This window comes from Pseudophryne corroboree, chromosome 1, assembly GCF_028390025.1.
Source record: "Pseudophryne corroboree isolate aPseCor3 chromosome 1, aPseCor3.hap2, whole genome shotgun sequence".
Classification (NCBI taxonomy): domain Eukaryota; kingdom Metazoa; phylum Chordata; class Amphibia; order Anura; family Myobatrachidae; genus Pseudophryne; species Pseudophryne corroboree.
In genome coordinates this window covers 357,244,545-357,259,246 of record NC_086444.1, presented here as the reverse complement: position 1 = coordinate 357,259,246, position 14,702 = coordinate 357,244,545, and the positions used below count along the sequence as shown (strand labels likewise).

General features: G+C 47.3%; 1 protein-coding gene across 2 annotated transcripts in view; it reads left to right on the top strand.

Annotated features, from left to right (window-relative positions):
• Positions 1-14,702, top strand: part of MAPK1 (mitogen-activated protein kinase 1) — a 229,030-nt gene that overhangs the window by 86,899 nt on the left and 127,429 nt on the right. For both annotated transcript variants that reach the window (XM_063964781.1, XM_063964780.1), the window contains exon 2: positions 12,877-13,059. In XM_063964781.1, the coding sequence (XP_063820851.1) occupies positions 12,877-13,059 (183 nt within the window). The remainder of the gene's footprint in view (positions 1-12,876; positions 13,060-14,702) is intronic.

Below are 14,702 nucleotides of genomic sequence, written 5' to 3'. Positions count from 1 at the left end.
GTGGGAGCTGTTGGTACCGACTGCGACACTTGGTGTCACACTGCTGCTCAATGAGCTCCAGCTGCAGGTGGTCTGGAGCATTATCAGGAACCACGGAGAAAGGAGAGGAAAAAAGTGTGATCTCCTTTTCAATGGCTGCAAAAATCTTGAAAGCGCTGTTGAAACTCCTCAGCCAGAGATAAAATGTCTGCTGAATAGCTCCTCATTTGCACTGATATTATTCTTTGGAAAACTGGTCATTTATTTCCTGCAGCGATGGGAAATGTGTGGTATTGGGCTGCATGTACTTGGAAAAGTTGCAGCTTGGTCCCAAAGGCAAGAGTGATAAGACAGGGAAAAACAGTAGCCCGCAGGATGTCATCCAGTGCCTGGTTATTATAGTCAAAGTGCCAGGATGGCACTGTGTGTGTGTGTGTGTGTGTGTGTATATGTATGTATATATAATTGCCCATGGACGGGGTGCGCTGTGCGGCGGATCCCAGCCTAAGATGGAGGCCGCAACCCACAGGAGTGAGTTTATACACTCCTCGGCTCCGCTGCTCAGTCACCTCCAGTCTCCTCAATATCAGGTGAACAGTAGAGTGGGTTTAGCGGGGAGAAGATGTCTGCTTTAGCTGTTTATGGGTAGCCCATGTAGGAGCTCAGCAGAGACATTACTCTCTAGCCTTCAGATGCCTGGCCACGCCCCTAAAATAGCTTTCACAGAGGCTGCAGGATGGTGGAAATTTGAGCAAGAGCCGCAATTGGCCCCCGGGCTGGCTTTGGACATGCCTGGTTTAGCCGTTTTAGGCAGCTAAACCTGGTCTGTTTGGGCGCGATGTGCATGGGCACCCAAAGACAACTGAATTAGGATTTTTAGACGCCGAAAACAATTGAATCAGCCCCAATATGTTTAAAGATATAACCTATAAACATGGCCATTTTAATTAAACTAGTTCTGCTGAGATATGAGAGTAAAAGCTTATTCCAACCCTCTTAATTCCAAAGAAGTTGCATGAATTGCTTCTTTTATATTCATCCAGTACAGTTCTGAGGGACGTTTAGGAAGTTTGATAAACAATAGGATTTTGCCCAGGCTAATGGTAATTGTCTACTCCATGCCGGCCTAGCGACCACCTTTCCAAATGCATACCCACCAACTTTAAAAGATTCACCTTAAATCCTGACACTTTACCAAAGTCACCCAACAGATCCAGACTATGTGCGCTTGAGGATTACCAATGTATAGCAAAAAGTCATCTGCGGATGCCGACATGTTTATTTCTTAATGACCACTTTATAGAAATTATATAATACTTAGGCGTGATGTTGCTGGATGTTTTTTTTATTTTATTTTTTCTGCTAATTTATATAAATGTCACTCTGCCTTTTCACTACATGCCCCATTGTGTGCCATGCCTTTTACAGGTAAAGAATAACATTTATTATTGAAACCTTTATTTGACCCACTTTATTTGTAATGTAGTATATTTAACCTCTTAATGTGAGTGAAGACTTCAGTGCATCTTTTGTTTCTCTAACGTCCTAGTGGATGCTGGGACTCCGTCAGGACCATGGGGAATAGCGGGCTCCGCAGGAGACAGGGCACATCTAAAAAAGCTTTTAGGTCACATGGTGCGTACTGGCTCCTCCCCCTATGACCCTCCTCCAAGCCTCAGTTAGGTTTTTGTGCCCGTCCGAGAGGGTGCAATCTAGGTGGCTCTCCTAAAGAGCTGTTTAGAAAAGTTTTTTTTTAGGTTTCAATCTCAGTGATTCCTGCTGGCAACAGGATCACTGCATCGAGGGACTTAGGGGAGAGATTTCCAACTCACCTGCGTGCAGGATGGATTGGAGTCTTAGGCTACTGGACACTTAGCTCCAGAGGGAGTCGGAACACAGGTCAGCCTGGGGTTCGTCCCGGAGCCGCGCCGCCGATCCCCCTTACAGACGCTGAAGAGACGGCAGAACGGAGGTCCGGAAAGCAGGCGGCAGAAGACTCCTCAGTCTTCTTGAAGGTAGCGCACAGCACGGCAGCTGTGCGCCATTGTTGTCACACGGCTCACTGACTCAGTCACGGAGGGTGCAGGGCGCTGCTGGGGGCGCCCTGGGCAGCAATATAATTACCTTTAGTGGCAAAATAAATACATCACATATAGCCATTAAGGCTATATGTATGTATTTTAACCCAGGCCAGTTTCTTAAAAACCGGGGAAAAGCCCGCCGAAAAAGGGGCGGAGCTTATTCTCCTCAGCACTCAGCGCCATTTTCCTGCTCAGCTCCGCTGGTGAGGAAGGCTCCCAGGTCTCTCCCCTGCACTGCACTACAGAAACAGGGTAACAAAGAGAAGGGGGGCATAAATTGGCGATATTTATATATTAAGAGCGCATATATAGTAAACAACACCTTCTAGGGTTGTTTATATACATTTATAGCGCTTTTGGTGTGTGCTGGCAAACTCTCCCTCTGTCTCCCCAAAGGGCTAGGGGGTCCTGTCTTCGATTAGAGCATTCCCTGTGTGGCTGCTGTGTGTCGGTACGTGTGTGTCGACATGTATGAGGACGATGTTGGTGTGGAGGCAGAGCAATTGCCGATGATGGTAATGTCACCCCCTAGGGAGTCGACACCGGAATGGATGGCTTTAGTTATGGAATTACGTGATAATGTCAGCACATTACAAAAGTCAGTTGACGAAATAAGACGCCCGGCTAACCAGTTAGTACCGGTTCAGGCGTCTCAGACACCGTCAGGGGCTGTAAAACGTCCTTTACCTCAGTCAGTCGACACGGGTACCGACACAGATGAATCTAGTGTCGACGGTGAAGAAACAAACGTATTTTCCAATAGGGCCACACGTTATATGATCACGGCAATGAAGGAGGCTTTGCAGATCTCTGATACTGCTGGTACCTCAAAAAGGGGTATTATGTGGGGGGTGAAAAAACTACCTGTATTTTTTCCAGAATCAGAGGAATTGAATGACGTGTGTGATGAAGCGTGGGTTAACCCCGATAGAAAACTGCTAATTTCCAAGAAGTTATTGGCATTATACCCTTTCCCACCAGAGGTTAGGGCGCGCTGGGAAACACCCCCTAGGGTGGATAAGGCGCTCACACGTTTATCAAAGCAAGTGGCGTTGCCGTCTCCTGATACGGCCGCCCTCAAGGATCCAGCAGATAGGAGGCTGGAAACTACACTGAAGAGTATATACACACATACTGGTGTTATACTGCGACCGGCAATAGCCTCAGCCTGGATGTGCAGTGCTGGGGTAGTGTGGTTGGATTCTCTGACTGAAAATATTGATACCCTGGATAGGGACAGTATTTTATTGACTCTAGAGCAATTAAAGGATGCTTTCCTTTATATGCGAGATGCTCAGAGGGATGTTTGTACTCTAGCATCAAGAGTAAGCGCGATGTCCATATCTGCCAGAAGAAGTTTATGGACGCGACAGTGGTCAGGTGATGCGGATTCCAAGAGGCATATGGAAGTATTGCCATATAAAGGAGAGGAATTGTTTGGGGTCGGTCTTTCGGACCTGGTGGCCACGGCAACTGCCGGCAAATCCACTTTTTTACCTCAGACCCCCTCCCAACAGAAAAAGACACCGTCTTTTCAGCCGCAGTCCTTTCGCTCCTATAAAAAGCGACCAAAAGGACAGTCTTATCTGCCGCGAGGCAGAGGAAAGGGTAAGAAAGGGCAGCAAGCAGCCCCTGCCCAGGAACAGAAGCCCGCCCCGGCTTCTACAAAGCCATCAGCATGACGCTGGGGCTTTACAAGCGGACTCAGGAACGGTGGGGGGTCGACTCAAGATTTTCAGCAATCAATGGGTTCACTCACAAGTGGACCCGTGGGTCCTGCAGATAGTATCTCAGGGTTACATGCTGGAGTTCGAAAGGTCTCCCCCTCGCCGGTTCCTAAAGTCTGCTTTACCAACGTCCCCCTCAGAAAGGACGTCGGTTTTGGAAGCCATTCACAAGCTGTATTCTCAGCAGGTGATAGTCAAGGTACCCCTCCTACAACAGGGAAAGGGGTATTATTCCACACTATTTGTGGTACCGAAACCGGACGGTTCGGTAAGGCCTATTCTAAATCTGAAATCCTTGAACCTGTACATAAAGAAATTCAAGTTCAAGATGGAGTCACTCAGAGCAGTGATAGCGAATCTGGAAGAAGGAGACTTCATGGTGTCCTTGGACATAAAAGATGCTTATCTACATGTCCCGATTTACCCCTCACACCAAGGGTATCTCAGGTTCGTGATACAAGACTGTCATTATCAGTTTCAAACGCTGCCGTTTGGGTTGTCCACGGCCCCTCGGGTCTTTACCAAGGTAATGACCGAAATGATGGTTCTTCTACGAAGAAAAGGCGTATTAATTATCCCTTACTTGGACGATCTCCTGATAAGGGCAAAGTCCAGAGAACAGCTGGAAGTCGGTGTAGCGCTAACACAAGTAGTGCTTCAGCAACACGGGTGGATTCTAAATCTTCCAAAATCTCAATTGACCCCGACCAACACATCTGCTGTTCCTGGGCATGATTCTGGACACGGTTCAGAAAAAGGTATTTCTCCCGGAAGAGAAAGCAAGGGAGTTATCCGAACTTGTCAAGAACCTCCTAAAACCAGGAACTGTGTCAGTACATCAATGCACAAGAGTCCTGGGAAAGATGGTGGCTTCGTACGAAGCGATTCCATTCGGCAGATTCCATGCACGAACATTTCAGTGGGATCTGCTGGACAAATGGTCCGGATCGCATCTGCACATGCATCAGCGGATAACACTGTCACCGAGAACAAGGTTGTCTCTCCTGTGGTGGTTGCAGACTGCCCATCTGTTAGTGGGCCGCAGATTCGGCATACAGGACTGGGTCCTGGTGACTACGGATGCCAGCCTACGAGGTTGGGGAGCAGTCACAAAGGGAAGAAACTTCCAGGGCGTGTGGTCAAACCTGGAGACGTCTCTTCACATAAATATACTGGAGCTAAGAGCGATCTACAATGCTCTAAGCCTGGCAAAATCGCTGCTTCAGGGTCAGCCGGTGTTGATCCAGTCCGACAACATCACGGCAGTCGCTCACGTAAACCGACAAGGCGGCACGAGAAGCAGGAGTGCAATGGCAGAAGCTGCAAGGATTCTGCGCTGGGCGGAGAATCATGTCGTAGCACTGTCAGCAGTGTTCATCCCGGGAGTGGACAACTGGTAAGCAGATTTCCTCAGCAGACACGACCTTCACCCGGGAGAGTGGGGACTTCATCCAGAAGTTTTCCACATGATTGTGAACCGTTGGGAAAAACCAAAGGTGGACATGATGGCGTCTCGCCTCAACAAAAAATTGGACAGGTATTGCGCCAGGTCAAGAGACCCTCAGGCAATAGCTGTGGACGCTCTGGTAACACCGTGGGTGTACCAGTCAGTGTATGTGTTCCCTCCTCTGCCTCTCATACCAAAGGTACTGAGAATTATACGGAAAAGAGGAGTAAGAACAATACTGGTAGCTCCGGACTGGCCAAGAAGAACTTGGTATCCGGAACTTCAAGAGATGCTCACGGAGGATCCGTGGCCTCTACCTCTAAGAAGGGATCTGCTTCAGCAGGGACCTTGTATGTTCCAAGACTTACTGCGGCTGCGTTTGACGGCATGGCGGTTGAACGCCGGATTCTAAAAGAGAAGGGCATTCCTGAGGAAGTTATTCCTACTTTAATTAAAGCCAGGAAAGAAGTGACCGCACAACATTATCACCGCATTTGGAGAAAATATGTTGCGTGGTGTGAGGCCAAGAAGGCTCCAACGGAAGAATTTCAATTGGGTCGATTCTTACATTTCCTGCAAGCAGGATTGTCTATGGGCCTCAAATTGGGGTCCATTAAAGTTCAAATTTCGGCCTTATCAATTTTCTTCCAGAAGGAATTGGCGTCAGTGCCTGAAGTACAAACTTTTGTCAAAGGTGTACTACATATACAACCCCCAATAGTGCCTCCAGTGGCACCGTGGGATTTGAACGTGGTTCTAAATTTTCTCAAATCTCATTGGTTTGAGCCTTTAAAATCGGTAGATTTAAAATACCTTACATGGAAGGTAACCATGCTGTTGGCCCTGGCTTCAGCCAGGAGAGTTTCGGAGTTGGCAGCTTTGTCATACAAAAGCCCATATCTGATATTCCATTCGGACAGGGCAGAATTGAGGACACGTCCTCAATTTCTCCCTAAGGTGGTTTCGGCATTTCACTTGAACCAGCCTATTGTGGTGCCTGCGGCTACTAGCGACTTGGAGGACTCCAAGTTACTGGACGTTGTCAGAGCATTAAAAATATATATTTCAAGGACAGCTGGAGTCAGAAAATCTGACTCGTTGTTTACATTGTATGCACCCAACAAGTTGGGTGCTCCTGCGTCTAAACAGACGATTGCACGTTGGATATGTAGTACAATCCAACTTGCACATTCTGTGGCAGGCCTGCCACAGCCTAAATCTGTAAAGGCCCATTCCACAAGGAAAGGGGCTCATCCTGGGCGGCTGCCCGAGGAGTCTCGGCATTACAACTTTGCCGAGCAGCTACGTGGTCAGGGGAGAACACGTTTGTAAAATTTTACAAATTTGATACTCTGGCTAAAGAGGACCTGGAGTTCTCTCATTCGGTGCTGCAGAGTCATCCGCACTCTCCCGCCCGTTTGGGAGCTTTGGTATAATCCCCATGGTCCTGACGGAGTCCCAGCATCCACTAGGACGTTAGAGAAAATAAGAATTTACTTACCGATAATTCTATTTCTCATAGTCCGTAGTGGATGCTGGGCGCCCATCCCAAGTGCGGATTGTCTGCAATGCTTGTACATAGTTATTGTTACAAAAATCGGGTTATTACTGTTGTTGTGAGCCATCTGTTCAGAGGCTACTTCGTTTGTGTTATCATACTGTTAACTGGGTTCAGATCACAAGTTGTACGGTGTGATTGGTGTGGCTGGTATGAGTCTTACCCGGGATTCAAGATCCTTCCTTATTGTGTACGCTCGTCCGGGCACAGAACCTAACTGAGGCTTGGAGGAGGGTCATAGGGGGAGGAGCCAGTACGCACCATGTGACCTAAAAGCTTTTCTCTATCGTCCTAAGTGGATGCTGGGGTTCCTGAAAGGACCATGGGGATTAGCGGCTCCGCAGGAGACAGGGCACAAAAAAGTAAAGCTTTACTAGGTCAGGTGGTGTGCACTGGCTCCTCCCCCTATGACCCTCCTCCAGACTCCAGTTAGATTTTGTGCCCGAACGAGAAGGGTGCAATCTAGGTGGCTCTCCTAAAGAGCTGCTTAGAGAAAGTTTAGTTTAGGTTTTTTTCTTTACAGTGAGTCCTGCTGGCAACAGGATCACTGCAACGTGGGACTTAGGGGGAAAGTAGTAAACTCACCTGCATGCAGAGTGGATTTGCTGCTTGGCTACTGGACACCATTAGCTCCAGAGGGATCGAACACAGGCCCAGCCGTGGAGTCCGGTCCCGGAGCCGCGCCGCCGACCCCCTTGCAGATGCTGAAGCGTGAAGAGGTCCGGAAACCGGCGGCTGAAGACTCCTCAGTCTTCATAAGGTAGCGCACAGCACTGCAGCTGTGCGCCATTTTCCTCTCAGCACACTTCACTGGGCAGTCACTGAGGGTGCAGAGCGCTGGGGGGGGGCGCTCTGAGAGGCAAATATAAACCTTATACAAGGCTAAAAATACCTCACATATAGCCCATAGGGGCTATATGGAGATATTTAACCCCTGCCTGACTGGAAAAATAGCGGGAGAAGAACCCGCCGAAAAAGGGGCGGGGCCTATCTCCTCAGCACACGGCGCCATTTTCTGTCACAGCTCCGCTGGTCAGAACGGCTCCCAGGTCTCTCCCCTGCACTGCACTACAGAAACAGGGTAAAACAGAGAGGGGGGGCACATTAATGGCTATATATATATATATATTAAAGCAGCTATAAGGGAGCACTTAATATAAGGATATCCCTTGTATATATAGCGCTTTGTGGTGTGTGCTGGCAGACTCTCCCTCTGTCTCCCCAAAAGGGCTAGTGGGTCCTGTCTTCATTAGAGCATTCCCTGTGAGTTTGCGGTGTGTGTCGGTACGTGGTGTCGACATGTATGAGGACGATATTGGTGTGGAGGCGGAGCAATTGCCAAATATGCAGATGTCACCCCCCAGGGGGTCGACACCAGAATGGATGCCTTTATTTGTGGAATTACGTGATGGTTTATCTTCCCTTAAACAGTCAGTTGAGGACATGAGGCGGCCGGACAATCAATTAATGCCTGTCCAGGCGCCTCAAACACCGTCAGGGGCTGTAAAACGCCCTTTGCCTCAGTCGGTCGACACAGACCCAGACACGGGCACTGATTCCAGTGACGACGGTAGAAATTCAAACGTATTTTCCAGTAGGGCCACACGTTATATGATTTTGGCAATGAAGGAGACGTTACATTTAGCTGATACTACAGATACCGTAAAACAGGGTATTATGTATGGTGTGAAAAAACTACAAACAGTTTTTCCTGAATCAGAAGAATTAAATGACGTGTGTGATGAAGCGTGGGTTGCTCCTGATAAAAAGTTGATAATTTCAAAAAAGTTATTGGCATTATACCCTTTCCCGCCAGAGGTTAGGGCGCGCTGGGAAACACCCCCTAAGGTGGACAAGGCGCTCACACGCTTATCCAAACAAGTGGCGTTACCCTCTCCTGAGACGGCCGCACTTAAGGATCCATCAGATAGAAAGATGGAAGTTATTCAAAAGAATATATACACACATGCAGGTGTTATACTACGACCAGCTATAGCAACTGCCTGGATGTGCAGTGCTGGAGTAGTTTGGTCAGAATCCCTGATTGAAAATATTGATACCCTAGATAGGGACAATGTTTTACTGTCGTTAGAACAAATAAAGGATGCATTTATCTATATGCGTGATGCACAGAGGGATATTTGCACACTGGCATCTCGGGTGAGTGCTATGTCCATTTCAGCCAGAAGAGCCTTATGGACACGACAGTGGACAGGCGATGCGGATTCAAAACGTCACATGGAGGTTTTGCCGTATAAAGGGGAGGAGTTATTTGGAGTTGGTCTATCAGACTTGGTGGCCACGGCTACTGCCGGGAAATCCACTTTTTTACCTCAAGTCACTCCCCAACAGAGAAAGGCACCGACCTTTCAACCGCAGCCTTTTCGCTCCTACAAAAATAAGAGAGCAAAGGGCTTGTCGTACCTGCCACGAGGCAGAGGAAGAGGGAAGAGACACCAACAGGCAGCTCCTTCCCAGGAACAGAAGCCCTCCCCGGCTCCTGCAAAAACCTCAGCATGACGCTGGGGCCTCTCAAGCGGACTCGGGGACAGTGGGGGGCCGTCTCAAAAATTACAGCGCGCAGTGGGCTCACTCGCAGGTAGACCCCTGGATCCTGCAGATAATATCTCAGGGGTACAGGTTGGAATTAGAGACGGATCCTCCTCATCGTTTCCTGAAGTCTGCCTTACCAACCGTCTCTTCCGAAAGGGAGAGGGTGTTGGAAGCCATTCACAAGCTGTACGCTCAGCAGGTGATAGTCAAAGTACCCCTATTACAACAAGGAAAGGGGTATTATTCCACTCTATTTGTGGTACCGAAGCCGGATGGCTCGGTAAGGCCTATTCTAAATCTGAAGTCCTTGAACCTCTACATAAAAAAGTTCAAGTTCAAGATGGAGTCACTCAGAGCAGTGATAGCGAACCTGGAAGAAGGGGACTTTATGGTATCCTTGGACATCAAGGATGCGTATCTACACGTTCCGATTTACCCCGCACACCAGGGGTACCTCAGGTTCATTGTTCAAAACTGTCACTATCAGTTTCAGACGCTGCCGTTCGGATTGTCCACGGCGCCTCGGGTCTTTACCAAGGTAATGGCCGAGATGATGATTCTTCTTCGAAGAAAAGGCGTATTAGTTATCCCATACTTGGACGATCTCCTAATAAGGGCAAGGTCCAGAGAACAGCTGGAGACAGCTTTAGCACTATCTCAAGAGGTGCTAAGACAACACGGGTGGATTCTGAATATTCCAAAATCCCATTTAATCCCGACAACTCGTCTGCTGTTCCTAGGAATGATTCTGGACACGGTTCAGAAAAAGGTTTTCCTTCCAGAGGGAAAAGCCAAGGAGTTATCCGATCTGGTCAGGAACCTCCTAAAACCAGGAAAAGTGTCAGTACATCAATGCACAAGAGTCCTGGGAAAAATGGTGGCTTCTTACGAAGCAATTCCATTCGGCAGATTCCATGCAAGAATATTCCAAAGGGATCTGTTGGACAAATGGTCAGGGTCGCATCTGCAGATGCACCTGCGAATAACCCTGTCACCAAAGACAAGGGTGTCACTTCTGTGGTGGTTGCAGAAGGCTCACCTATTAGAAGGCCGCAGATTCGGCATTCAGGATTGGATCCTGGTGACCACGGACGCCAGCCTGAGAGGCTGGGGAGCAGTCACACAAGGAAGAAACTTCCAGGGAGTATGGACGAGTCTGGAAAAGTCTCTTCACATAAACATTCTGGAACTAAGAGCAATCTACAATGCTCTAAGCCAGGCGGAACTTCTCCTGCAAGGAAAGCCGGTGTTGATTCAGTCGGACAACATCACGGCGGTCGCCCATGTAAACAGGCAGGGCGGCACAAGAAGCAGGAGTGCAATGGCAGAAGCTGCCAAGATTCTTCGCTGGGCGGAGAATCACGTGATAGCACTGTCAGCAGTGTTCATCCCGGGCGTGGACAACTGGGAAGCAGACTTCCTCAGCAGACACGATCTTCATCCGGGAGAGTGGGGTCTACATCCAGAAGTCTTCAACATGTTAATAGACCGTTGGGAAAGACCAATTGTAGACATGATGGCGTCTCGCCTCAACAAGAAACTGGACAAATATTGCGCCAGGTCAAGAGATCCACAGGCAATAGCTGTGGACGCACTGGTAACTCCTTGGGTGTACCAGTCAGTGTATGTGTTTCCTCCTCTGCCGCTCATACCAAAGGTATTGAAGATCATACGGCAAAGAAGAGTAAGAACAATACTAGTGGTTCCGGATTGGCCGAGAAGGACTTGGTATCCGGAACTTCAAGAGATGCTCACGGACGAACCGTGGCCTCTACCTCTGAGAAGGGACCTGCTACAGCAGGGTCCCTGTCTTTTTCAAGACTTACCGCGGCTGCGTTTGACGGCATGGCGGTTGAACGCCAGATCCTAAAAGGGAAAGGCATTCCAGAAGAAGTCATTCCTACCTTGATTAAGGCACGGAAGGAAGTCACCGTGAAACATTATCACCGCATTTGGCGAAAATATGTAGCGTGGTGCGAGGATCGGAGGGTTCCGACGGAGGAATTCCAACTGGGTCGTTTCCTACATTTCCTGCAATCAGGATTATCTATGGGTCTCAAATTGGGATCCATTAAGGTTCAAATTTCGGCCCTGTCAATATTCTTCCAAAAAGAATTGGCCTCTGTCCCTGAGGTCCAGACTTTTGTCAAGGGAGTACTGCATATACAGCCTCCTGTGGTGCCTCCGGTGGCACCGTGGGATCTAAATGTAGTTTTAGATTTCCTCAAATCCCATTGGTTTGAACCATTGAAAAAGGTGGATTTGAAATATCTCACATTGAAAGTGACTATGTTACTAGCCCTGGCCTCTGCCAGGAGAGTATCTGAATTGGCGGCTTTATCTTATAAAAGTCCTTATCTAATCTTCCATTCGGATAGGGCAGAACTGCGGACTCGTCCGCATTTTCTCCCTAAAGTGGTATCAGCATTTCATCTGAACCAACCTATTGTGGTGCCTGCGGCCACTAGCGACTTGGAGGACTCCAAGTTGTTGGACGTTGTCAGAGCCTTAAAAATATACATTGCAAGGACGGCTGGAGTCAGAAAATCTGACTCGCTGTTTATATTGTATGCACCCAACAAGTTGGGCGCACCTGCTTCTAAGCAGTCGATTGCTCGTTGGATTTGTAACACAATTCAACTTGCACATTCTGTGGCAGGCCTGCCACAGCCTAAAACTGTAAAAGCCCACTCCACAAGGAAGGTGGTCTCATCTTGGGCGGCTGCCCGAGGGGTCTCGGCATTACAACTCTGCCGAGCAGCTACGTGGTCGGGGGAGAACACGTTTGTAAAATTTTACAAATTTGATACCCTGGCAAAGGAGGACCTGGAGTTCTCTCATTCGGTGCTGCAGAGTCATCCGCACTCTCCCGCCCGTTTGGGAGCTTTGGTATAATCCCCATGGTCCTTTCAGGAACCCCAGCATCCACTTAGGACGATAGAGAAAATAAGAATTTACTTACCGATAATTCTATTTCTCGGAGTCCGTAGTGGATGCTGGGCGCCCATCCCAAGTGCGGATTATCTGCAATACTTGTACATAGTTATTGTTAACTAATTCGGGTTATTGTTAAGGAGCCATCTTTAAGAGGCCCTTTCTGTTGTCATACTGTTAACTGGGTTTAGATCACAAGTTGTACGGTGTGATTGGTGTGGCTGGTATGAGTCTTACCCGGGATTCAAAATGCCTCCCTTATTGTGTATGCTCGTCCGGGCACAGTACCTAACTGGAGTCTGGAGGAGGGTCATAGGGGGAGGAGCCAGTGCACACCACCTGACCTAGTAAAGCTTTACTTTTTTGTGCCCTGTCTCCTGCGGAGCCGCTAATCCCCATGGTCCTTTCAGGAACCCCAGCATCCACTACGGACTCCGAGAAATAGAATTATCGGTAAGTAAATTCTTATTTTTTAGATGTGCCCTGTCTCCTGCGGAGCCCGCTATTCCCCATGGTCCTGACGGAGTCCCAGCATCCACTACGGACTATGAGAAATAGAATTATCGGTAAGTAAATTCTTATTTTTTTGCTTTCTAGTTCTGCGTATGACAACGTGAACAAAGTGCGAGTCGCTATCAAGAAAATCAGCCCCTTTGAGCATCAAACGTACTGCCAGAGAACATTGAGGGAGATCAAAATCTTGTTGCGCTTTAAACATGAGAATATTATTGGAATAAATGACATTATTCGTGCATCGACCATCGAGCAAATGAAAGATGTGTATCCTTTCTTATATTAACTAATGCTGGCGAACTTTTTACCCTTTTCCACTTTAACAAATGTTCATTGGTAACTATGGAGGCTGTGGCCTCAATTATGTATTTAAACAAGGAAAGAACTATTGTGGCAGTTTTCTTCCCAAAAAATGTTGCTGGCCAAAATGCCTTGAGAACTAGGCAGGTGGGGGCATTGTAATACTTTGCAATAATGAAATATGTTGAAATCCTTATATTGATTTGAACTGGAGATTAATAATTTTAAATTTAATACTGCAATATTTTTTAAAGACTCTTGCAGATATTGCAGACTTGCTGTTTGGACGCAGAGCTAAAGCCGGACGACATTAAACTGGACGACATTTTAAATTTGCCTAGAACTACCATTGTTACGACAGTCTTAAAATCGTTCAGTGTGTACGCACTATATTGATAGCGATACGTTCTCTCCCACAGCTTGCTAGCAGTGTCCTCTGTTTGTACATGCAACTTGGTTTCAAAAATGTCCCTAACGATGGAGCAAATCTTGCAGTGTTTTTATGCTACAAATTACTAACGATATGTCGTCACGACCTGCCTGTTGTGGACGTCATCAGAGCCACTTCCATCCTTCATTTGTGGGCTGATCACTGATGATAGAGGATACAGGATTTCCAGCATTCCTGTACGATTTGGTATGTATACAGTGCTGTCCACCTGTTAAAGGGTTAAAATGGCCATTGACTGTTAATCCCCTCCTGAAAGTCCTGTCCATCACTCCTGAAACTCCTTCCTAGTATTTGGATTAGGCAGAAATCCAACAATTTTATTCCACACATATATAATTTGGTCATTTGTAAAATCGTTCAGTGTTTACACACAATATAAATTCTGAGTCCCAGAAAGTTCAAGGAAAATCGTGAGCGACAACGTGTCATTTGCATGTCATCTAGTTTGTACCCGGCTTAACTGTGTCCAGCAATGTATGCTGAGACACAGTGCCAGGCGGTACTCTCAGTCTACACTTTCTGCAGTGTTCCTGCTGTCCAAACTGTGTTAAAGACGGGGAAAGGATTTCTTTTACTGCGCCTGTCATAGTAACGTAAACGCAGTGTAACTGTGATATTGGCCACCAGACCCTGGGGCAGGGTAGTGTCGGGTGGCATGTTAAAGAAATAAAAAATAAATTGCTGGCTGAAGTGCCAGTGAAATTGATCCTGGGGAGAACACTGGTGGTTGGTCTCCCAATACGGTGATAGCTAAAAGAAATTTTGGAGGTCTTAACATTTAAACATGAACTAAAAGATTAGATTTTGTGCCGTTTAAAAAGAAAAAATCCTGAGTCTTTTTATAATTTATTTTGACTTCACAAATATTGATCTTTAATTGGCAACCCATAGTATTGCTGCCTGTTTGTTGTAGTGTGGTTGCTGTTCTCTTAAAAATCATGAGTTGTGCAAGATTTGTCAGTCTTTTATCCACATAGCAAATACTTGTCGCATCAAATCCATTACAAATGTGGCACTCTGTTTCAAATATTTTGTCCAAAGAAGTTTTCCAGTTTCTGTACTGGAACAATATAAAGCTGCTTAACTGAGGGAACTTGAACAAATGCCCATGATAAATAGTAACATAAATCTTGAGACGTGACATCTTTGTAAGCTTGGC